This window comes from Gavialis gangeticus, unplaced genomic scaffold (genome assembly GCF_001723915.1).
Source record: "Gavialis gangeticus isolate Ggan-Ray unplaced genomic scaffold, GavGan_comp1, whole genome shotgun sequence".
NCBI classification, from domain to species: Eukaryota; Metazoa; Chordata; order Crocodylia; family Gavialidae; genus Gavialis; species Gavialis gangeticus.
The window spans coordinates 60,176,449-60,200,388 of NW_017728993.1; the positions used below are offsets into that span (position 1 = coordinate 60,176,449).

Sequence of the window (23,940 nt, forward strand, 5' to 3'; positions counted from 1 at the left end):
GTGGCGGGTGAGAACGAGGGTGCACGGACCCTAACTTGGCACGGTAGGGGGTGCCAAGAGAGATCACGGCCGCTCTTAGGACCCTGCCCCGTGACACTAGAATTTTACTTTGTAAAAGTGTCCAAGTTATCTGGGTTTAGATCATCTAAATCGTGAGGAAAATCCAGAAGAATTTAGCGCCACTATTTTTGAATGCATACAAGCCACTCTGACTTTAACCAAGTTATTCTTCTTTCACTAAGCCTTGAGACCAGAGCCAGAAAAATAAATATACAAAGGTGGGGTTTCCATAGTAAACAAGACAAAAAAAAAAAAAGCATCAGTGCACTGGGAAACGGTATCTAGACAGGTCTGACAGGTATACTAGCAGTAATACAAAATTTCAGTTAATCAACACCTGCCTCTAGAATCCCGGAGTGGAGTGGGTGCTCTAGCTATAGTGATTTGCATCTTACAGAATGGCAATAGTTTCCACAATCCCACCCATACCTACTTTCAGTGCTAGGTCATATGTAGCTGAGCTCCAGATTTCTCTCTCTTCAATTAACAGCTGCAGCTGGCCCTCAAGTCTCACTCTCTGCAACTCATATAGCTCTCTATATTCTTCCACAAGGCTACAAGAAAAAGAAAAAACACACTGAAATATGGGATAAGCTACTGGAATCACATCCCTTTTTTCCTATCCAGTTTTCTACTTTTCTCAGAGCTTCCAAACATTTCTCAAGATACTTGCCCTCTCAGCAACCTTATCTTGCCCATCCTACTCCACCAACTTATGAATCCAACAATTCTCTTTTCCCTGATCCACCTACAAGCCTTTCCAATGATATTCTCACTGAAAATTCTCAGCAAGCCTTGAGGCAAATCTTCAGTCTCAAGCTTGAAGATAGTCCTGGCTGACTGATTTATTCAGGTTACAAGATTTTCCTAGGTCAGAGGTAACTTAGAACTTAATATAGGAGTCTGAACCCCTCTATCCTTTCTAGCAATTCTCAGATTTTTACGCTATAAAGAGATTATCAATAGAGAACAAGTAGAAGTGGGGGGTATCTGTCCAAACCCAATAAAATGTGAGATACATAGATAATAAATAAAAATTACCTCTATTTGTTAAAACTTGAAACATTAGAAGAACTTCTTACCCCTTTGAGGAATCTGGAGAGAGAACCACGCATTCTCCCTCACAGAAATAACCTATCTTTCCTAATGACTACGAGAAAGTGACCAATGTGTCACATGCCATATTTTCACTCAATAACAGAAGCATGTGTTTTGCCTTTAGCTCAGACGCGGTATTGCTTCACTCCCTCAGCCCACCCTAAGTTGAAAGCAACTCACTTTGCATTCAGCTCAGAGTCCCGTACTGCAGCAGCTAGTTCCTCTTGTGCCCGTTCTGCTTCTCTGGTGACTCTGAGATCATGTTCTCGGACCTCCTGCAGCTCACTGAAATAGCCCAGAATAGTCCTTTCAAAGCCCAGCACATCTATTACAGTTCCTATCCTATCCAGCAATCTCAGTCAGAGTATCCTAAGCACTAACATGGGATTCTCCTTAAAACAGACAATCATCCATTGCTATGCCTGTCCAATGCATACAAACTATGATCTTGTACACAAGTTATCCCTTTGTATACAGCCCTACATGACATTTTAAGCAATGTGTCTTCACTGTCATCTTCCATTCCTGCACTGCAGGACTCATGGGACTGCCAGAACTGTGGAAACCATGTAATGACACAATGCTTCAGGCTGTCTGCATTACAGTCTGGTTTAGGGGTCATTATACTAGTTGCAAGCTAGACTATTCAGATATTATACAAGACTTTGCTGCAGCTGTAAAGTATTGTATACGGTATAAAGCTGTAAAATAGTTAATATCCCTCTGATCTGCCAGACAAAACGTAAGAGAAGAAATCAAGTGTCTGGGGAAGAGCAAAAAACTTCTATCTACATACTAGCCCTACTGCACAGAAGGTAATGGGAATCAGTCATGATTCAGACCTGGTCAGCCGTCCAATGGATTCCTTGAAATTGTGCAACTCTTCTGTAATGTGTTTGTCCATTACCCGTTGTGCCATCAGTTCTTCGTAAAGGTTCCTCATCTGTTGGGGAATCCAATTCAGTAGACTCACATATTTCTGCCTGTAATAAGAAGGGTAGAAAAAAATTGAAAGTTGACTTACCTTTTTGAGAATGCAGGTCTTCTAATCCAGTGTCTGAGGAAAGGAGCATCACCACTGAATATAAGAGTTTCTATAAGGTCATCTTTTGAGAAGATATATTTGGGATTTTAACACTGCTGGCAAATTTAGATGCCCCAAATAAAGTATTTCTGAACATAAAAGTTATTATAAGGAATGACACAAGAACCCTGACTCAGGGACCTCTCAGCTGCTCTAGACACAACAGACAGAATTTTATTTCACATTAAGCAGCCAAATGGCAGATTTCCAGCTGCACAAGTGGCATTCTTGGCACTTACGCAGTCTGAGATTCCGTTATCCCTGCAGCGTGGACACACAAACATCCACATGGCTGCTGAACATGCACTACAGCCTACACAATCGTCAGACAGATACGTGGCTATGTACATATGCGTGTATGTTCAATGTTTCAAGTCACACACTTCCACAAGCAAAAACCAAGGCTGGGGGACAGGGTGCCACAGTCTGGGCATTATCCAGTCCATTCTCCAATCCTCTTTTTGAAGCTGCCCTCCTGGACAACCAGGAGATACAGTTATGTGGAGCCAGAAGACAGACAGCAAATTAGAGGGTACTAGCTCTATAAGACTGATGCTGCTCTAGATGGGAGAAAGTCTGGGATTCTAGCCTGGACCATTGCTTCCAATGGGGGAGAAACTTTTCCACTACTTTCCATCCATTAAATTCAATGAATAATAAATGCATAGTTTAGTTCCAAAGCTTCAAGAAGAGGGCTGGAGAGGGGACTGGATAATTCTTGATCTGTGGTATGGTGGTTGGGGCAGTGTGCTGAGGAGTTAAATTCAGGTTCAAACGTCTGGGTATTTGGGGCACCTAAAGCTTCTGGGCGAGTGCCCTATACATTCAATTATTGGAGCTAAAACATGGACGGGCCCCCCTCCTACTACTATTTTTTCAGGACTTACATTCAGGTATATGCATAGGTAGGCAATTACCACTGTGATTGGCATATATTCAGTAAAGGTGCAGATGCTTACACACCCACACTACACAGGTCACAGAATCATAAACTGTATACTTGCCAAAAATGACATGTATGTGGCTGGAAAACTTTCGTTTTGGAAATATATAGTGAAACAGAGTTCTATTTGATAACTCCAACTAGACAAGACATACAGAGAATAGAGAAGCAATGCTGGAAAAAGTACCAAAGTTAAGGGTAATTAACATTCCTGGTGGCAACTAATGGTTTTATGAAATACAAAGCTAATCAAGACACTACCATAAATCTTGAAAGAGCAACTGGGGAACTCCATTAATCCTGACCTGACCTGAGCTTAGAAAGCAGTTCTCCTCTTTCTGCACAATCCACGCTGACCTGTCGAATCAGCTCATGGAACACTATGTTGTAAATGTTCTGCTCTGCCTTCAGCACCTTCAGTACATTGTGCAGCTGGTGAAAGACATGAAAGCATCAGGGTATGGTAAAGGAAATTCACCTTTGGCAGCAATGAACTTGGGAGAAAAGAAATGGACAAAAGTTCAGTTTAAAAAACCTGAACCCCTGTGCTAGATTTTCCTTTCTGAATAAACCAATAATAAAGAAATGGAGAATACGAGAAAACTACTGGGCATAAGTTCATCAGTACAGTTTCAAAAACAGTCAGCAATTGCTTAACTTGCTTGCCATTCTTCTTCTTCTTGCGTCTCTACACCGCATATGACCATTTTGTCATACATACTTGTGCTCATTTATTGTACTTTGCAAGATCTTTCACTGTACATGCGCTTTCAAGCAGCAGGCATTGCAGCAGGTGTTACATAATCTGACGCTGTGCCACAGCCACTTGTGGTTGAACCAACGGTATAGTCCCACTTCTTCATTAGCTCCTTGGAATGTCCAACTCCAGTATGTAGGCAGTTGAGACACAGCTACCTGTCATGGTTCATCAGCCCCTGGTAGCAAGAACTCAGTGGCTGGAATGTCCATTTTTTCTCTGTCAGGTATGTTCTTCAGCCTCTCATTCCACATTTGTAGTTGTGGTGTCTCCTTGGGTGTGGTATCAAGAGGCTGGGTGCTGGTGAGGAAGCTCCTGCATAACTTCAGATGTTTGTCTGATGCAGGGGGTTGTATGGCTGGTGTCTCATGTCTTCAGTTTGGTCTCATCATATCCTGCTGTCCACTGCTCTTCTGATGTCAGGTGGAGCAATGCCAGCCAGCAGGTACACACTGTTTAAGCTGGCAGGCTTCAGACATCTTATGATGCATTGGCAGCTATCATTCAGAATGGGGTCATGGTGCTTGGCATGTACAGATCTCTCCCATACAGGGCATGCACACACAGCAGAGGAGAAGCTGAGAGCCAGAGCAGTGGTTCAGATGGTTGAGGTCTAGCTTCCCATTTCAAGCTGGTGAGCTTATATAAAATGTTGTTACAAGTGCTCATCTTTGCTTTTGTCTTCATGATGTGTTTTTTTGTATGAAATGGTTCAATTGAGGGCAACTCCAAGGTAAACTGGATTTGGACAATGTGACAGTGGGGTCCAGGACCATGTAATGTTGAGCTGGCAGTTGGTCTCGTGGTTTTTCAGATGGAAGGCACACACTTATGTATTCACTGGGTTGGTATGTAATTGGTTTTCAATGTAGTATGAGGATAGGCCAAGTAGTGGGGGCCATAGCAGAAGCATTCACTTTGTGACCCCTGTCAGGTAATACTTGCGAAGTCCGCCAACACTCCAAACCATGATTTTGACTTGCTTCCCATCAAGTTAAGGGGCTTTACCATTATCTCAAATGTAAAGAATTAAAACCAGCTCTGAATGTCTTTACCCCCGTTCCCATGTATCTAAATCTGCCCAATTACTATGCATGTAATAACTGAAAGTAACCCCAAGATAGGAACATGCCCCGACATGCCATTTCAGACCTGCAATGTTACTCAAGAGCTCAACTCTTAGCGCCTCTTTTTACTTTTGTATCAGTAGTATTTTTGTAGTCTAACATTATACTTTACAAATCAGAAGAGGAGGATTCTGCTGCCTTAGTTACCTCACAGCAGGAGTCCACAACATGTCCTCTGTTGGCAAGAACATTTGTATCAGGAAAGTCCAGTATTTAACACCAACACATTAGTTACTAGTCTTGACAAAGAAGATCAAGATTAACAGGGAAGATCAAGATCAAGATCAACATTAACATTCTTAGCACAGGCAACTTGATTAGCACAAGCAGGCTGCAAAGGAGAATGTGTAGCAGACTATCTTTAGAATTAAAACAAGGGAAGGCCCTTTCATGTTCCAGGATTTATCCCCTACAGTAAGTGAGATGTTATTTCTCAAGATTGTGATGAATCTTTACCTGGGAAGGCTCCAATACCCCAATTGTTTCATCATTTACTCCAGCCTTTTCTAGCATGCTATCCATCACCTTCATCAGCTGAATGACCTCAAGTCGCCCAGATGGTTTCCTAAAAGATAAGGATAGAAGAAATGTGCCACAATTTTGCATAAAATAATATGATGCATTACACAGAAATTAAATCAATACTGCCTTTTTTCTGGCACACATTGGTGGAAGGCACTACTCACATGGATGGGAACAGCCTCAGCCTATTTTCACAATCTTCAAGCAGAGTTGTGTATTTACTATAACAAATACAAATGGAGAAGTGGTCTGAGAAAACTTTCTTTGCCTGTTGTAGAATCCAGCTCCTTGTACCAAAGCTCCTATCTAGACTGTAATCTCTTTTTGCTGTGTCTGTACAGTGCAAGCTGTCTATGGCCAGGGGACAGCCTTGTGCATGGCTGGGGCTCCAATGCAAACAAAAAGCCAAAACAATATAACAGCAAGAAACAGAAAAAATGATTATAATTCCACTTTATGTATCTTCATATTGACCCACAAAAGCTTGGATTTAATTCCTAATTTAGCTTTCACTCGCTGAACAAAGGAGGAAAGGAAAGGAAATAAAAGTCCTGAACAAATTTAAACTGGAAGACTGGTGAACTCAATTCAAGGCTAAAAGGTGGAAAAAATTATGGGTTAATCTGAAGATAGCAGACAGGGTCAAGATGGTGTTACCTTGATTACATGTCACCATGCAGATTGACTACTGATAAAAGGGAAAAAGACATGTCTACAGCCAAACCTTTTATTGCTTACACCCCGAAACACAAAAACAAGTTCCAAAGTCTACCTGTGACAGCACAACATACCTATCCCCGCTGAGGTGACTCAAGGGGGAAGCAGGTAGTACACAGGCTGATAGCAGGTCTCCTTGAATTTACTTAGTTCTCCAAAATTCCTCACAATCTATACCCTATATTTATAGATGGCTTGTTCTAAATATTCTAAGAAGTGCTTTCTGATTGGTTTTATTTAAATTTCTTTTTTTCACCAAAAGTTTGGGGACTGGACTGAACCAAGTCTCTTGTGGACTTGGAAGGTGTCAATTCATTGTGATTTATATCCTTGTGGAATGCTGTTCAGCACTGTCATGTTTCTTTTTTACCCTAGTTTATGGTCTTCTCTGACAAAGCTGTTTTTTATAATTTATCTAAGAATCTTACAAATATACCTATTATAGCCAAATAGCATCTAATACATTTGGTTACATCAATCACTACTAATAACTTTTAAAGATAAAGCTATGATATAGATATCGTATATTTGCATTATTTAATGTATGGTCTTTCCTTACAATGTCTCCTTTCAGGCCCTGTGGTCTGTTTAATTGGATCTTATTACTACTTTAGATGGATATGTTGATCACTTCCTTCACTTTGCTGACCAAGTTAGTTATCATATTTCCAATGTTTCACTCAACAATTACTCAGAAACACACTTTGGGTCCTTTTGCTTAGCCACACTTCTGCAGCTTGGTTTAGGCACCTTGAAAATGGCCAAGGCTGGAACCAGTGCTAATTGAAGTCATATAAAAGCCAGTGGTGACTTAAAGGAGTCCGTTAGCACTTCCCTCTAAGCATTTGATCAAATTTATACACCCACGCTCAAATCCAACCGTAAACACATTTGATAGAAAAGCCCTTGAAATGTAGTCACTGGAATGGAAAATAGGTCTGGCTTCCTTTAGTCACTGCAAGACAGTGAGGCGAAATACTGTTGCCTAGGTGGTTCTGCAGGGACAGGGGGACTGGCTGTATTGTATAACCATGGCTGCTTACAGACATGAAAATAAATAAAATATCAAACAGCACTTTACTTTCAGCTCAGTGTGCCCCCGTGCCAAGTGCAGTGCATGCTGAGAAGAGGCATTGCATCAGTTTGATTCAATCAGCTGTTACATAAAAGTGCCAAAAAGCCCCACTGAAGTGCACAATCTATACCAATGTTGGGCGAGCCAGGGCAAACTAACGTGATGCCTCTTCTAGTAAAACGCTGGGGGGGTTTCACATCTGTCAGTGGCCCATATTGCTAGAGGTGCCTGCTAAGCCACACATTTTACACTCCTGTTTCCTTGACTAGTACAGGTATCTTTGCCCAATGGCTTTGGATTCATTATCTCTCTGCACTCTACAGTGTAAAGCAAGCCATTAAATTGTGGGCACAATTCCTTGTGAGCCATACAAGCACTCACTCGTCAAAATACTCCAAAGGTATGACTCCTCTGTTCTTCACAATGTGAAATTCTTCAGGGACCAGGCTGTCTGCTATGTTTGGCTGCTAAGGATAGAATAGATACATCAGAGTATGAAAGACATTTTTTTCTTTTTTAAAACAAAAGGAAGGAAGGAAGGAAAATACATGTGAACTCTCACTTTCTCCTAAAAGAGGATTTGGTTTTGTTTTGGTTGCCTAGAAAACAAATTTTGTGCATAAACTTTTTTGCACTATTTTTATCCACGCACATATTTAGAACCTGACTGATGGATGTATTTTATAGATTTTTAAATCCATTTACATAACCAAACATGAACCAATGCTTGAATTCCAACTGCTGTGGTGCATGGTAAGTAGGGTGACCATAAGGAAGTCTGAGACACCCAGGACACTGCTGAATTTCCACCCCTCCTGCCCCGCAGTCAATGACACTGCTGTGGGCAGAGGTCAGTGGGCAGGGGCATAGGTGCAGTCCACTCCTGGCGCACCATGCCACCCTGCTGAACTGTGCCCCAGATCCCTGCAATTCCAGGACTCATTTTAAATTTTCCCCAGGCAGCCAGGACCAGCCATTAAAATCTGGGACTGTCCCAGGCAAACTTGGACATACAGTCACCCTAGTGGTAAAGGAGTTGTAGTGCTAAGGAAATGTTAGAGCAACAAAAAGCAGCAATGAATTTTTTTGGGAGGTTGTTTGTTTTCAAGTGAAATGGATTAAGAGACTGCTGCATAAGAAATCCACCTTAAATCCAACACAGACCAATGTCAGAGGGATACACACAGGAATCATCCATCCATCCGTTCATCCAAGTCAGGAAGATATTTTCATTTGTGCTCAGTATTTACCCAAACTCTGTTCTTGCTGAAGTCAACAAAAACATAATTAAACACATGTTCAGCACAAATTAAAGTCTGTCCCTAAAACTGAGGCCTACCAATGGATCAAACCTAAAAATCTTCCCTGGCCACATCAAAATGGAAGCATGTCATTCCTTAGTCAGTATTGCTAGGTACAGCAAGACCTGACAGAGTTTGAACTGACAACCAATGCAACCTGCTCTCTTCCAATATTTTCTTTAAAAGCTCCAGCAAAGCCAGGCAGATAACATTAAATTGGGGTTGCTGGAAAGTGTAATTCAAAGTGACTAATGCTATGAAAATCTTGCTCTAAAAATATGAAAAGTCTACTACATAAATCCCATGATTACTATATGCAGTGGTTCCACAGAATTGAGAAGTACTTATCATATTTCTTCACTCACAGTAGGAGCGATGGGCGAGCCATTATTTTGTGTTCGTTTATTACCCTTCTCAGAGAAAAAGCCTGCCAGGGACCTCTCTCTCTCATCTTCTTTTCCAAGTGCAATGTCATATAGAAAGGAAACATCCCTGAGAAAATATGGAAAAAAGTAATTATTCACTGTACCCAACACTACCCATTCATTCCACTGCTCTCCTCCAGCTAGTCAAAAGCCACAGAAGGACTATTCTGTGTTTAGGGCTTAACTAAAGCCATGTTATCTTGGCTAATTAAAATTCACAGGGTGTTATTTTTAGCCAGATTAATTTTTCCATTGAAGGCAAACTATTGTCTAACAACCTTGGGTCAGAGACTCTCTCTCATACTCACTACCAAGGATCTACCAGATACCAACATCTCTAAATTCTGGTATGGACACAACATAAGACTCAGACTTAATCATGCTGGGGAGAGATAATGTTATGCCAAAAAGCTAAAGGAGAACTGTATTCTCTTCCAAATCTATTAAGGCCAGGCAGGGCTTCCTCAGAGAAATCTTGGATTCCATGTCATATCTCTAACTCCTGGCAACTTCAAAAAAGCAGTTTCATAAAGATATTTTAAAGGTCACTTTTGACTTACTTTCTGCTAATTTTTTATTGCTCCCACATCTCTCCACATTTTACTATGGCTGGTTACCAGCTCTACTCGTAGAGTTCCCAAAACTGAAGCATTTGGAAGCGCATCTTTAGATATTTAAAAAAACGACAGGAAAGTAAAGTAAAAGCACGGTGTTCCCAACCTCTGCATTTTTTCTTTCACCATAACCATTTCCTTTTCCTTGTTTACCTCCCAGCTCCTGTCAGGCAGATAGGATTGTCTGTCAGGTGTTTGAACTTATTCCTTCGATTAGGATGATGCCAGAGCCCATCTGGAGTGCATAGGAAACCCTAAAAAGCATGCACAAATATCAGTTTTCAGAGGTAAACTCTATGGTAATCATGACATAAACAAAGACTACTTGTCACCCAAGGTGATTACAAAGGACTGACTTATATATGTTCAGAGGGCTATAGAGAACAAAGCCATGAGAGAAAGGAAAACTCAGATACTGTGAAATACCACTACAGGCAAGTTAATTTAAATCACAGGGATTTAAATAAAGAATTGCAATTTAATCCAAGAAACACTAATTTAAATAATTTTCATCTTGTTCTTAAATCTGAGCTTTTAGCTATTTTCCTAAAGAAAGGTTGATTATTAGAAAATGAGGAATGACATTTCTTACTTTCTAGATGATTAATGCTTTAATCCTGATCTGGGTCAAACTGCTTTTGCATGGATATTGGAATTCAATGAAAAAATGCAGAGAATTGGCATATTACATTTTTGTATTAGTTAAATAAATCTCTGGGTATGGCCAGACACATATTTGAAACATCCAAACCTTAGAGTGCTTTAAATTTGCATGTTTAAACACCGCACAGCCCCCACCCTAGTCCAGAGGACTTCAAAGTGGCTATGAAGGCATACAGCAGCACTGCTTTCCAACCAAGGAGAGTAAGAATCCCTGCCTGTCTTAGCCTTGGGAGACACCAAGGTCAGCTAAGTGAACCAGAGAGCATTCAGTGGCTGTCCATCCTGCTCCCTGTTCTCCCTATATGGGCTGGGAGTAGGGAGTGGAGCACTGTGGGATGCCAGGGGACAGCTGGAGCATGCAAACATTTGAGGAAAGATTTCAAAATGAAGCACTTCAAAAGAATATCTGGCTTCTTCTGAGGGTCATTTTTAAACTTTGGTCAGATCTGAAACACTTTACACCCTATGCATGTCTGTCCATAGCCTATGTTAAATGTGGATAGATAAGAAGTTAATGAAAACAGCCTGCATCTAACACTAATTTATTAGAAAGAAAAGAATTATCCATGTATTGTTCCTGGGGATCAGGTCCTTCTAAATTTTAGAACTGGATGATCTCAGCCTCTCATGCTTACATTTTATTTATATATCAGAAAAGGAAAACAACTTTTACTGCATTTCCAGCCCTTAATCAGTTTCTCAGCTGTAAATAAACCACTTCTCTAGGTAACCCAGCCCAGTGTTTCACCACCCTTCTAGTGAGAAAGATTTTCCCAATATCCAACCTAAACTTAGCTGGCTATAACTTGAAACCGTTGTTCCTTGTTCTGTCATCTGCCACCATGGAGAACAGTCTAGCTCCATCCTCTTTGGGACCCCCCCTTTAGGTCATTAAAGGCTGTTATCAAATGCCCTCTGTCTTCTCTTTGCCAGACTAAATAAGCCCAGTCCCCTCAGCCTCTAAGTCATGTGCCCTAGCCTCCTAACAATTTGTTGCCCTCCGCTATAGTCTCTCCAATTTGTCTACATCATTTCTGTAGCGGAGGGCCCAAAGCTGGACAGTACTCCCAATGTGGCCTCACCAGTGCCAAACACAGAGGAATAATTACTTCCCTCAATTTGCTGGCAACACTCCTACTAATGCAGCCCAGTATGCTGCTAGCATTTTTCACAACCTGCCCCCAGTTCAGTGACTTGATAGCGTTGTTTATTTAAAAGATTATTATAAGTTTAGGTCTTAATGTAAGGTTTCAACAGTTTACTTATGTTTATTTTTTAAAAGTATTGATTTTTAAACTCTTTTTCTTTAAAATATTTAGCATTTTAATACTAGTATTGCACAAAAAATAAAGTTCTTAAGGTGTGGGAGCAATCAAAACAACTGTCTAGCCAATTTGTGTATGTTGTTGCTGCCTCAAGATAGAGCCAAGAGCCAAAACACACAAAATAAATGTTTAATATTGTATAATCCCATCCCCAAAGTATGTTGAGCATTTTACAGTCAAGTAAAAAGCGAAAGCCCCTGCTCCATATTGCTTACAATCTAATCAGAACAGTTGTAATTACAAAGTAGTACATCATTTGGTTAACAAGATTATGATTTTATGAGTCCATGTAATTTCTTGCCAATAGAAACACAGCAAAGACAGTTAGTCTAATAAAGCCATGCGTTACCTTGAAGAATTCAACTTCTTGATTGCACGTGTGGACATTGTACTAAGATACATTTAAAAGGGACAATTATGATCAGGTCTGATAGGAGGGGGAAATGCACTTCCTGGTAATAATGCACACACCTTAAACTCTTTTGCACTTTTGCCTTTTTTGGGAGGTTGTAAAAATTCAGGGTTATAGACAGTACTGGAAGCAGAGGTCAGCATACGGAAGATCTCTTCAGGGATGAAGTGACTTTGGAGGGAGGTAGAATGAAGCCTGAAACAGTCGAGCATCCTTGTTTTGTCCTTCAGCTCTGAAAAACAGCAGGAAAGCACCCTACGGTAGATGGTAACACTACATTGCTAGGGATAAAAATATTGTTTTCAAAACAGTACAGTCAGCTGACCCCATTCTGACTGGATCTTTAGTTGAACATCAGTGAAGTACCTCATGGAAACAGCATGATAATGTGCTCCCACTTGCAACATACTGATGTCTCTTTATTGTCACTACTACTTGCTAAATAGAGGCAGCCTTTTCAGTGAAAATGTCAGCATCAGCAAAAAGGGGAAAAAATTCCATCCACATGCTGCTACTTACCGTTATTTTATATGTCTTACTGCATTATGCACATATTAATACAAATCTTTAGATAAGCATTAAAATTACTAATTTCACCACTTGTGGTGGTGCCCCAAGGTGCTGGATTACATTTAAACTACAGTAGATTCAAATGTAACAGCCATGTAACCCCCACCCCAACATAGCAAGAATGGTATATATATTTAAAAAGGGGGGGGTGGGAAATCTCAATTACTATACAATTGCTAGTTAGTCAGTAAGTGCATCTACATGAGATGCTTACTCCAGTTTCCCAATTAGTTCCTCAGTAAAGCATCACCATCTACACAAACAGTGCTTACTAGGTCAGATCAAAACAATTCTGCCGTAGGATAGTACTGCCCAAAAGAAGTACTATTTTATGAGGGAGTTATTTACTTTGCTGCAACTCATGTAGGCACTGACTGGGGCTGGCTAGGGCATGAGGGTGCTACAGTGAGGGGCTGCCTGCTACTTAACCTCACATTGTAGCACCCTTGTGCCCCAGCCAGACCCTCTGCAGCACGCGGCAGGAGCAGCCCTGGACTGGCAGGCTGACCCCTCCCAGCCAGCCAGGGCTACACTGCCCCAGCTCAGTGTGCTACTGTCCCAGGTGCACATGTAAACGCTGCACTTGGGAGCAATAAACTCTGACACAAACTGTGCCAGACTTTATCGCATCTAATTAATTTAATCCGTAGATGTTTTAAAACTGGTGTCTGAAACATCTGTGAACAGCTATTAAACAAAGGCATGACATAGTGTTGTCTCCCATAAAAGTACTCTGATACTATCTACAATCCCAAAACAGCAGAACAGACAGAGAGAAAAAGAAGTCATGATTTCCACATGGAATTATATTGTATCATCTATGCTGAACTTTACCTGCATTTTCCGTACTGACAGGTACCAAAGATGAGATACCTTTTGTTTTTCTGCCCTCTGGTTTTGATGCAGAGGATGGCCCCGGAACTGGTACTTCATTGTGGGACATGGCAAATAGCTACTGCTCATTTAGCCAAAGAAATTTTCAATTCAAATAACCTGAAAGCAAAGTTAAAATCTAAATATCTGTATCAGTAATTCTCAGCCAGAATGCTGGTATGCCTTGGGATCCTGTAAGGGGTGCTACAGGGTGCCAAAAAAATGAGACCACTGTTAGGTCTGCAAATATAATTCACAAGATAAAACAAGAGATTTCAAACAGGAATTCATAGTGTTAAAAGATTCTGACTGGATTTCTTCGGAACAGAAGAATAGCATTATTATTTTTCTGTAGTCAAAAAGAATGAAAGCTCAGGAGCTGGTATCTTCCAAGGAGTGCCTTGCATCTAATGAAGGGTGCCTTCAATCTAAAAATGTTGAGAATCATTGATCTATATTGTGGGGCTGCCACCTTTTAGGCTTGTTAAACAAAAAACACACAACCCCCCCCCCCCTTCTAATGGAGAATATAAAGTGGCCAGATGCAGAAAGGGAACGTGCTGCTTTATTTCACATGCCGATGCAACTCCAGATGGAAATCCACAAACACAACTACAGAAAGAAAAAAAAAATAAAAGATGTGGTTTTACACTTAATCAAATTGGGCCTGCTAAAATGAGTGGGTTTATATCCAAACGTTGATGCATAAATCAAGGGGGTTGTGTTTACAACAAAGCAGTCAGTCATAAGTCATTTCATTCACATTTAATGCAATTAGACTTAAAAAAACCCCCCAAAAACGCCCAAATATATGATCTTGTAAAACTAAATACTTCATCCTCTCTAGAGCAGTGGTTCTCACCCTTTTTTAGGACTTGAGGCACTTGTTAGATAAGGCCAGCTCTTAGGTTTCTCGCTTTCTTTGGGGTCCAGAAAAATAGAGCAGCTTTTCTGTTGCAAAGAACTCAGAAAAACCATAAACAGGTCAGAATGTTTTAACACTATGGATTCTTAGGCAAAATATCTGGGTTTACCTTGAAAAACACGTTCGCAGCTATAACTCAGTGCAAACATTGTGTGGCACCCACAGCACCCCTGAAAGGCTCTCAAGGCACCCCAGGGGGGCACAGCACCCGGCATGAGTCAGTCCTAAAGTATGTACATTCATGTGTATGTGTGCACACACTGTACATAGGCAAACAAAGTTTCATTGATTGTAAGGCCAGAAGGGACCTTGGAAGATCATCAGGTCCAGCACCCTGCACCAAGCAGGAAAGACAACTGGGGTCAGGTGACCCCAGCAAGGTGACCGTTTAGTCTTGTCTTGAAAATTTCCAGGGTAGGCAACTGCACCACCCCTGGAGGAAGCTTACTCCACAGTCTGGACACCCTATGAAGTTTTTCCTAATGTTGAGCCTGAATCCATCTTCCACAAGTTTGTGGCCCTTACTCCTGGGTTTTCCCCTCAGGTGCCCTGGTAAAGTGGCTCACCGAGCCCTTGAGTTACTCCCCAGTGCAGCTGATACCAGGTCCCCTCTCAGCCTTCTCTTTTTTAGGCTGAAGAGTCCCAGATCCCTCAGCCTTTCCTTGGATGGATAAATCCGATGTCTTTTATTAGACCAACTAAAAGGATAGGAAAGATCCTTTGCGAACACCTAAAAACTTGCAAAGAATTTTTCCAACTATGAGTTGGGCTAATAAAAGATATCGGATTTACCCAAAGAACCTTGCCTGCCTGTGTCCTTAGATCAACACAGCTACAACCGACACCCCTGTACAGGTGGCTCGTTTGCCACTACACGTGCATGCATGGGCAGTTTTTTTGGGAAATGGAGCACTATTGGGGAAACAGTTGCATTATTGACCCATATGACATCACAGGCCTTAGGCCGGACTTTGCTGAACGATATTACAATTCGCTTCACAAATGTGTCAAACAAATCCCGTCTCTGCTGCTTTGTGCCTTCGCATCCAGTCTTTAATGTGGCGTGTGCAGGTGTTATGTACGTGTGCGCGGACGCCACTCGAGGCGCTTTCATTCTTCCGTTACTTGCTGGCAGTGCCTCCCCTCCCCGCAGCCCGGCTCCCCCCGGGCAGTAGCCCCACCGAGCGCCCCGCACTACCAGGTTCCCGCTCAGCGCCCTGCTTTTCTGCCCCGGGTCCGCAGGCACCCTTGCGCCTGCGCAGCAGCGGCTGCCGGGGACGACGAGGCGAGCGGGTGTCGGTAGCGCTAAACAGTACGTCAGGGGGGCGGAGCGAGGAGGTAGGGCGGGGTGCTGGCACAACCGCGTCGGGGGGGCGGGGCCGACGCAAGAAGCCTCTCCGGGGTCACTTCCTGTTGAGCTGGTTGCCACGGAAACGGAAGCTTTCCTTGCGGCGGTCAACCTTCATGCTGCCTCACGGGAGCAGGAGCGCCCAACCCCTCGCGCTTCCTCAGTCGCAGCGGCCGTTAGCACTCGCTCTTCACTCCCCCAGTCCCCACCTCCCCCCCACCCCAAGCGGAGCTGCTGCCTGGCTGCAGTTGTCCGGCAGGCACTTGCCCGGTCGCCCAGCGCCCCGAGGGCCCCCTCCCAAGCCTTCGGGGGAAGGAGGGGCGAAAGTAGACTACGCCTGCGCTCTAGCCCCCCTCGTCATCGCCCTGCCAGAAAGAAACGAGACACGTGGCTGCTTCCGTACATAACAAAATATATTTGGATCGGTGCAACAGCGCAGCACGTAGCCCGCCAGGCCCGCCCCAGCCCTCCCCGTGCACCGTCACAACCAGGACAGCCCCGACCCCGGGCCGGCTGTTTCAAAGCTGAGCCTGGCTTCCACCTCCGCAGTGGCAGGACTTCAACTGTTTTAGATCATCCTTATTTAGAGGGGGGAAGAAAACAAGTCCAGCCGTTAAAGATGAGGGGCAGGGTGGGCGTCGTTTCTATAAAAAAAAAAAGATCTCTTCCCCCAGGCAACCAGAGAGCAGGGGGCTCCCTAAGAAGGGAGGGGGAAGAGAGAAAAAAAAAAGGTATCTGTGTGAAGATCCTGCATGAAACTTAAAAAGTCCTCCCTGGAGGATAAACTAGAAACAATATAAAAGGCAAAAGAGCGGAACGGATGTCTCGTCACATTAAATGAGAGGTTCTGTGGCATCACCTAGCCATACCCTGCCATGGCACTGGCCAGCACTCCCAAGGTTTTCAGGTGACAATGAAGAAAGCTTTACATCCTTACACTTGCCAGCACTGAAGATAGGTATTACAGTATCACTAGTAATAACTCAAGTGGAGGTGGTTAGCCTGTAGCAGCTAGTGTTAGGCATTTGTGCCCATACAAGCGCACATCCCCATCCACACAATGAGGTATAGTTTTTAGCTCCCAGTTAGAGCAATGTGCAAGTATTTCACTAGGAGTTGTGGGTTCCCAATGCAGTCTTGCAAATGGAATGGTTGAGCCTACTGTCAAGAAAGTAATGAAAAACATTGTTAAATACATGCACAGTCTGATCACTTGATGCCCGAAGGGAGAGTTTTCAGGTGCCTTTGAAATGTTAAAGGGCTGCAATGCAGCAAGCAAAAGTAGAGGACAAAGCCAGAAAAAAATACCCCTCTACAGAACTCAGAACTTTTGCTTGCGAGCTCTTTTAACTCTTTTGATCCATTAATTGCTATTGCTCACAGTTAAACTTCAAGATTCTGTATTAAATCAGTATTCGGGAAACCTTCACAAATGGCACAGTAAAGTAATACCTGGAATTCCATTAATAGGTAGAGAAAACAAACTGACTCTCCCCTTTGGAGAACACTGACAGACATTAGCAAGCATCAGAAACAGGCTTCAAGAAAGCCAGGCCCCTAATCCAATCATACCCTTGTGCAGTGCAGTGATAACCAGACAAGTATCCTACCCTATTGTGCACCTGATCACAAAGCTATTAAAAACACAACAAAAACCCACAATGACTGTCAGGTTAAAAAACAAAAGGCATCACCTCTTAGAATTTCTTTACTACAACTTTTCTAAGAGGTTAAAAAAAAAAGAGTCTCAATTTCTAATTACAATTATTCAAGATTAACTAAAGTAAGAAGCTGAAATGGAAAGCCAGTGAGCCCAATAACATTTCTAAATTGAGCTGTTATGGACATAGCTGTATGGTCTGGATTCATGCACTTAAATTTTCCACTGGAATTAGCCATGAAAACATTTTAGGCCAAAAATTAAACTCAAGAACTCAGTATATATCAAGTCTGGAACTGTCATCAAGTTTTACCTGACAGAATCCTTTCACTAAAAATCTTAGACAGGCACCGAAAAGCCTAGGAGACGCACCTTAGGAGGCCAGTTGACACTGGTGAAATACATTTCAACCTGGGATGTCGACAGGAGAGCTCTGATAGTTTTCCCTTACTTGAGAGCTCAGTTGCCAGTACTGGTATAGATGCCTAGAAACCCTGTACTGGGCAAGAAGGGGAGGGAGGTGTGAAGATCAGGGGAAGACCTATGAGAAACACCAATAAAATTGGAAGTTACGATATTTTAAAAAGGTACTCTACCAGAGAGCTCTCTCCTGCAATGAGAGGTATACAAATGGTATCTGGCTCCAAATGTTTCACTTAAAATGAAAGAGAGAGTTAAGTAGTGGTTTAAAGAATAAGAGCCAAGCAAACAATAGTAATACACTTTAATTAAGTTCTGCATTGCAGGTGACAGACACTTATTTGGCAGGAGAAAAAAAGAATTTGTTAGATTAAAAAAATCTATACGTAAATGCTGTAATGAATGATATTCGAACAATTCTATCAGATCAGTTGCATTTCTTTTAAGTGGGCAACCCCTCTATTCCCCAAAAACAGAGCATAAAGCTCCCTTCACTTCCTCAACTCCAGATATTTTTGATGCAACATTCCAAGGGAGACAGAATTTCCTAGTTGTGCAAAAGATTTGACTCAACCTTTTATTCTCAACTGTCAGGGAGTTAATCCTGACAAGATACAGCCTAATGACTAAAACTAATGGGCACCTTACACAGTGGAGCTTTGAATAAGGAAAACAATACTGAGTTCCACTGAAATCAGTGGATTGTCGCAGCTCCTCCTTAATATTCAAAGTGCTTAAGTATCAGAGTAGAAACTGCATATGCACAGTAATAAGCTTTCATTTTAAATTTGGCAGCTTGTTTTTTCTTTTGTTTATAAAAGTGTACTTAAAGAGGAGAACGTACTAGCCTAGGAATTATAGGGAGTAAAGCTGCAAGGAAAAATCAACTGCTTCTCAGCCATGTGATCTTCAGATCACAACAACCACCACAGAATCATAAGAGACTGACTGAAGGAAGTCCAACTTCCAAGACAAAAAAAAATGTAAAAAAAGTCTATAAAAGTGCACACATTTGCACCCTACTTTGAGCATAGCTGATCTCTTCATAAAGCTAATAGCAACAAGTGACCCTCCACTGAAACTACAGAAAGCATTCAGCATTAAAGTTTCCATTTCTGCCCCCCCCCCACACTTCCTCAGCCCATTTTTAGTCTCTTTGCTATCAGACACTGTGGAATGTAGTTTCAGACAGAAGATAGAAAGCCATCTACCAGTACTTTGGCTATTTCCATGACAACAGTGCAAACAGATCCTGTTACTCTGCCACTTATCAGTGCCATAGCAACAAGAAGGCTGAAAAGCAAAAAAAAGACCCCATGCATAAGCCACACATGCTGTAGATGAGAAAAATTACTGAAGGAGGAAAGAAATGAAAAGGAATGGCTAAAAGACTGCTAGAGGCCACAGCTGAACCTTTGAAGACGTGTGGCAAAAATATGAAGCACTACAGGGATGAGCTAGGTTTCAGTGGACTTCAAACCTTCAGCTTAATGTTTGACTGGCATAAAAATGGCTCAGAGTAGAACTGTGTGCAATGAATGCAACCTGCAAAGGCTGCTGCAGTCCAATTCAACTGGACTGCCTCAGTAGAGTTCCAAGAAACAAAAAAAAAGCTTCTCTCCAGTAATTAGGAGGCACAACTTCCCTTGAAAAGCATTCGCTGTGAATGTTATTGATCCAAATCCAAAAAGATGCACACATCGGATCTTCAGCAGTAGGTGGTAAGATGAGCGCCCAGGTGTAATGGTTTTAAATCTGAACATGACGACAAGTCCAGGAGCGTGGTTTCATATAGTCCAAGAATGTGGGCTATAAAACATGAAGTAGTAAGAGTCATAAGCATGTAGCTGTGGACATGGACTTCATTAGCTCATGCATCAAAACCTCCTTTGACATTTCCCTTGTAAAAATCAAGAGGTACATATTCACCTCTGGCTACCAGATGTTGGGGAAGGGAGGAGATGCAGTTTTTCCAGGCGAACAGAAACAACCCTACAGTTACCACTAGAGATTTACCTGTACTTATTCTTAAATGGAGGCACTTACGTACAATCTGATCATTTTTATATGCAAAGTTACCTTCAGCCAACAGAGCCACCACTACCAGAAAGAGGCAAATAAACTACAGAGATTATATATTAATTAGGGGATAAAGAAGCAGAGTCAAGTCCGAGCTCACCTAGAACAAACTTTAGGTCAAGGCTCACTAAAGAGGTTTACGTGCCTCTTCAAAGCCCCGTGAGACTAGGCAGAGCATCAAGACTAATTTCAAGGCTGAAGAGCTTGTGAAACGTTATTACTTTAGATTCTCAACTCTCTTCTGCCACCACCATTACAACCTAGGGTGATGAAACTGCCTAGAAACCCAAGTGCTACTGTAGATTTTTATTTCTCCACATTTTGGAGATTAAGTACACCACTTTCCTAGAACTACAGTTCTAGCACATGGTACTATAGCCAGCTTAAAGTGCGCAGTTTAGGGAAGTAAACACATTGGTGACCAGAAACAAGAACAATTTGGATCCTGAATACACACAATGTGTAAGCATTGGAAAGACCAATAGCGGGCACATCTACAAGCAGCAACGCACTTGATATAGCATGTTACTATGGCGACATAGCAGCTAAAAATAAACATGCACAGTACAGGCTGTTACCGCGCTATCATTTAGTGCTTCCAAAAGGAAGTACTGAATGACAATGCAGTTACAATGGTGCTGTTGGGGCACACATAGCTGCACCAAGTATCAGACCTACAGTTTAAGCAGAAGCTTTCCCTAATTTCTCAATGGCCTGAATATCACTGCTTCCATAATCTCCAAGTTTGTATTTGAGTTCTCCAGTCTATTAATCCACACTTGGAGATTGTGTCATTTTGGTTAATTCCCACACTATTAGAACATTGTTCATCCACTTCTCATTACCAGAGTTCATGACCTGTCATTTTCCCCAGTGACTGACTGTCTGTTCCTTCTCATCATGTGCAGCCAGTTACTCAAAACCAAAGGTTACTCACATTTTTTATGGGGCAGTACTGATGTGCATACCACTCCTGACTGTAAAGGCAAATGATGACTCCCTGACCCAAGAAGAGAGATGTCCACATGATCACATTCCAAAAGGGCCCTTTTCGACGATCATTAAGAACAAAGTTGAAAACCACTGGAAGAGGAAGAGAAAGTAATCAGGGATGCCACTCAGTACATATATAAACTCAGTTTACTATGCATCAGAAAGCTAGTATTTCCAGTCAGTCTTCTTCCAATTAAAATTTGAAGTCAGGCTGACTTTCTTAGCTCCTGCTGAATTTATGGCAAGTTATGGAACAAGTATGTGCGTTTCATGGCTCCCATTTGCCATGCCTTCTCTCCTAGAATAAGCTGGATAGTCTATAAGGTCCCTTCTAATACAATCCCCTCCACAGATGCAGGATTCAGTCTTCTTAAACCAATTAGTGATTTTTCACCCAAATACCATATACATTTTTCCCTGCTTCCACAACAGTGGTATGGAAGAAAAAGCCTCCATCTTAGGGAAGATGCTTACACTGGTATAGGTCAGTGAATATCACACAACCACCTTCTCCCCCACCCCTAAAAAGCAACTACCACTTTACACAATCACTTTAAAAGCTCAGTGTTAACTACTAGGGCAGAAGGGTGCCAGTCTGCCTGAAGTCTGGCGAGTTCATTACAAATTTGTTGTTTTGTATTGTTTTATACATACAGGAACATATTTAAGACACCTTCCTTTTGCTGCTGCTCACTTCCCCAGTCCCAGTCCATATACACCACAGAACTAGCTAACAGAACTACTCAAATGCATGTACTTTCAGGATTTGAACCTCCAATTGTGATCTCTGGGAAAAGAGCATTTCTGCAAGTTAAGACAAATTGGCTCAATAAGCTCCTGATCCCAGCTGTGATTTTTAAATGCCATCAAAAGTTACGGTAGTGGTTTTTTCTTTTTAAAAGAACAAAACAAAAACACAAACCCACCACACATTGTACCCCACCCGCTTCCCCCAGTCAGTTTCTCCTAATTACTTACTTCCAAAGCACATGAAAAGGCAGAAGAGGACTGGATAGAAGTAACCAAAGCAGACAGCCAGGACATACTCATGTACAGCAGCAGAGATAGCAAAAACAGACAGCATAGCAGCTGCTTTGAACTTCTTACCAAATAACTGGTACAAGGGAATAGAGAAGAGATGGATTCAGTGCAGAGCTTATGAATTAGACATTTTGTTGTATTTTAGTTTTAGGCCAAATAATTGCTATACAAATATAACCATTTTGATGAGTTGCTTAGGGTCTGCCCTAAGTGCATATAGGAGTGCTATATTTGAAATGCAGTGTTATTGCTACACAATGTGGCATTTTACTCATAATTCTTGAAAACACAAATGAAATCCAGGCACACACCTACCTACTTCCCTCCCTCTTGATTTGTGTTTTCAAGAATTATGAAGCAAAGGTATGCCAAAACTCAGAAACTAGTCCCTCCAGAACACATTTGTGTTTATAGAACTATTAATTTCAGTTGTTAGCTTTCACATTTACATATCGGACTAAGCCTCAGTCCTTCACTCTGTGCATACAGATAGCATTAGTGGAACTGCTCACATGCATAATTCAGTCATTTACTTGCCTGAATGTATAGTGAAGCAGTGTTTGATTAAAATTAAGACTTCTGAACTAATGTGGGAAAACGGGGGGTGGGGTGGTAAGGAATAAAGATCTTCACATTTATCAACTGGTATCAACTTGGACAACAGGTATAGAAACAGAGGAGCTTCTAGTGGATATCCATTCATTCAAACAGCTTCAGAAAGTTCAAAAAAAGTTGCCATTGTTATGCTACAATTCACACTGCCTCCCATCTCCTTGGCAATTTCTGCATATATGCAGGGAACCTGGCTAACAAACAATTACAGAAAACCTCCCTATAATAGTTTCATTAAGACAATGGAGACTACAGCTATGGCATTTTAATCACCATTCCCAATAAAATGTGCACCAACTCTACTTATACCAACTCCCTCCTCATTTTAGGAAAGATTACTTATTGTTTCAAAAAATAAAAGATGAGGAACAAAATCTGTTTGCTGCTTACCCAAAGGATATCCCGGTATGCGTAGTAATACAGCCAGTCATGTACTACCACATTCCAGGTTCGGTAGTAGTTTGCATAGGATGTGGAATTCCACCAATCCTGAAACAGGTAAAGCATAAGAGAACAGGTGTGTGCACGCGCATGCACATCGAAAGGTACAACAATTTTTTTTAGGTGGAGTTTTCTGGACCCACAATGGTAGAATAAAATATATTTTAAATGAATGGAGTGCTCATGACAAGCCATCTAGCAGCTGATGTCACCCACAGGATACGCAGATATTAGGAACCCGAAAAAGTTCCCCACACTACCACGTGTACATCAATCCTGATCCAGAGGGGAAAGAACCCCCCTAGAAACAGCATTAACAACATTTCTAGTGCCATGGTGATTTGAATGGCAGAATCTTCTGAAGTCCTTCAGTTCATCAAGGGAAGATAATTTTAATCTTGGCTCCTAATTCATTTTGGTTTGGCCAACAGACAGCATCTACATATACTGAAAGAAAGACCCATCTCCACCCGTGTTCCCTGCTTCTTACCTGGTAAAACATTCGATCTGCAAAGCGCAACATCTCCGCAAATGCATTAAGCCAACAGTGAAGGAATGCGAAGAAAATCAGGAAGTAAATCAATATACCTAGGGGTGCAAAACAGGGTCAGTTCATGATATTGTGCTTATTCTTTCACCAAGCCCCGATCACAGCTGAATGTGGTTTTAGAACAGTAGCAACGCTTTTGTTCCTACTGTCCCATCAGAACATCACCTGACCCCCACAAAAGGGACAACAATGCTGAACAAGGAATTCAGGTGTCAAAATGTAAAAACTGAACAAGTTGAAATTTCTCTTGTCCTCCATTGTAATATAGTAGTTTCATAGTTTCATAGTTTCTAGGGTTGGAAGGG

The 23,940-nt window shown here is 41.8% G+C and overlaps 2 protein-coding genes across 8 annotated transcripts in view; both read right to left on the reverse strand.

Annotated features, from left to right (window-relative positions):
• Positions 1-14,560, reverse strand: part of AXDND1 (axonemal dynein light chain domain containing 1) — a 44,749-nt gene extending 30,189 nt beyond the window's left edge. For 4 of the 5 annotated variants that reach the window (XM_019501804.1, XM_019501803.1, XM_019501806.1 and 1 more), the window contains exons 1-11: positions 13,528-14,560; positions 12,183-12,355; positions 9,877-9,977; positions 9,050-9,176; positions 7,765-7,850; positions 5,756-5,812; positions 5,526-5,634; positions 3,496-3,617; positions 2,001-2,141; positions 1,339-1,443; positions 494-614 (exon numbers count right to left, since the gene is read on the reverse strand). In XM_019501804.1, coding sequence (XP_019357349.1) covers positions 494-614; positions 1,339-1,443; positions 2,001-2,141; positions 3,496-3,617; positions 5,526-5,634; positions 5,756-5,812; positions 7,765-7,850; positions 9,050-9,176; positions 9,877-9,977; positions 12,183-12,355; positions 13,528-13,636 — 1,251 coding nt within the window. In that variant the 5' untranslated portion in view covers positions 13,637-14,560. Of the gene's footprint in view, positions 1-493; positions 615-1,338; positions 1,444-2,000; positions 2,142-3,495; positions 3,618-5,525; positions 5,635-5,755; positions 5,813-7,764; positions 7,851-9,049; positions 9,177-9,829; positions 9,978-12,182; positions 12,356-13,527 lie in introns of those variants that run through there. The other variant, XM_019501805.1, reaches the window with a different exon arrangement.
• A 3,613-nt stretch (positions 14,561-18,173) lies between these two features.
• Positions 18,174-23,940, reverse strand: part of SOAT1 (sterol O-acyltransferase 1) — a 48,838-nt gene continuing 43,071 nt past the window's right edge. For all 3 annotated transcript variants that reach the window (XM_019501809.1, XM_019501810.1, XM_019501808.1), the window contains exons 13-17: positions 23,576-23,673; positions 23,035-23,133; positions 21,970-22,105; positions 20,936-21,081; positions 18,174-19,728 (exon numbers count right to left, since the gene is read on the reverse strand). In XM_019501809.1, the coding sequence (XP_019357354.1) occupies positions 19,669-19,728; positions 20,936-21,081; positions 21,970-22,105; positions 23,035-23,133; positions 23,576-23,673 (539 nt within the window). In that variant the 3' untranslated portion in view covers positions 18,174-19,668. The remainder of the gene's footprint in view (positions 19,729-20,935; positions 21,082-21,969; positions 22,106-23,034; positions 23,134-23,575; positions 23,674-23,940) is intronic.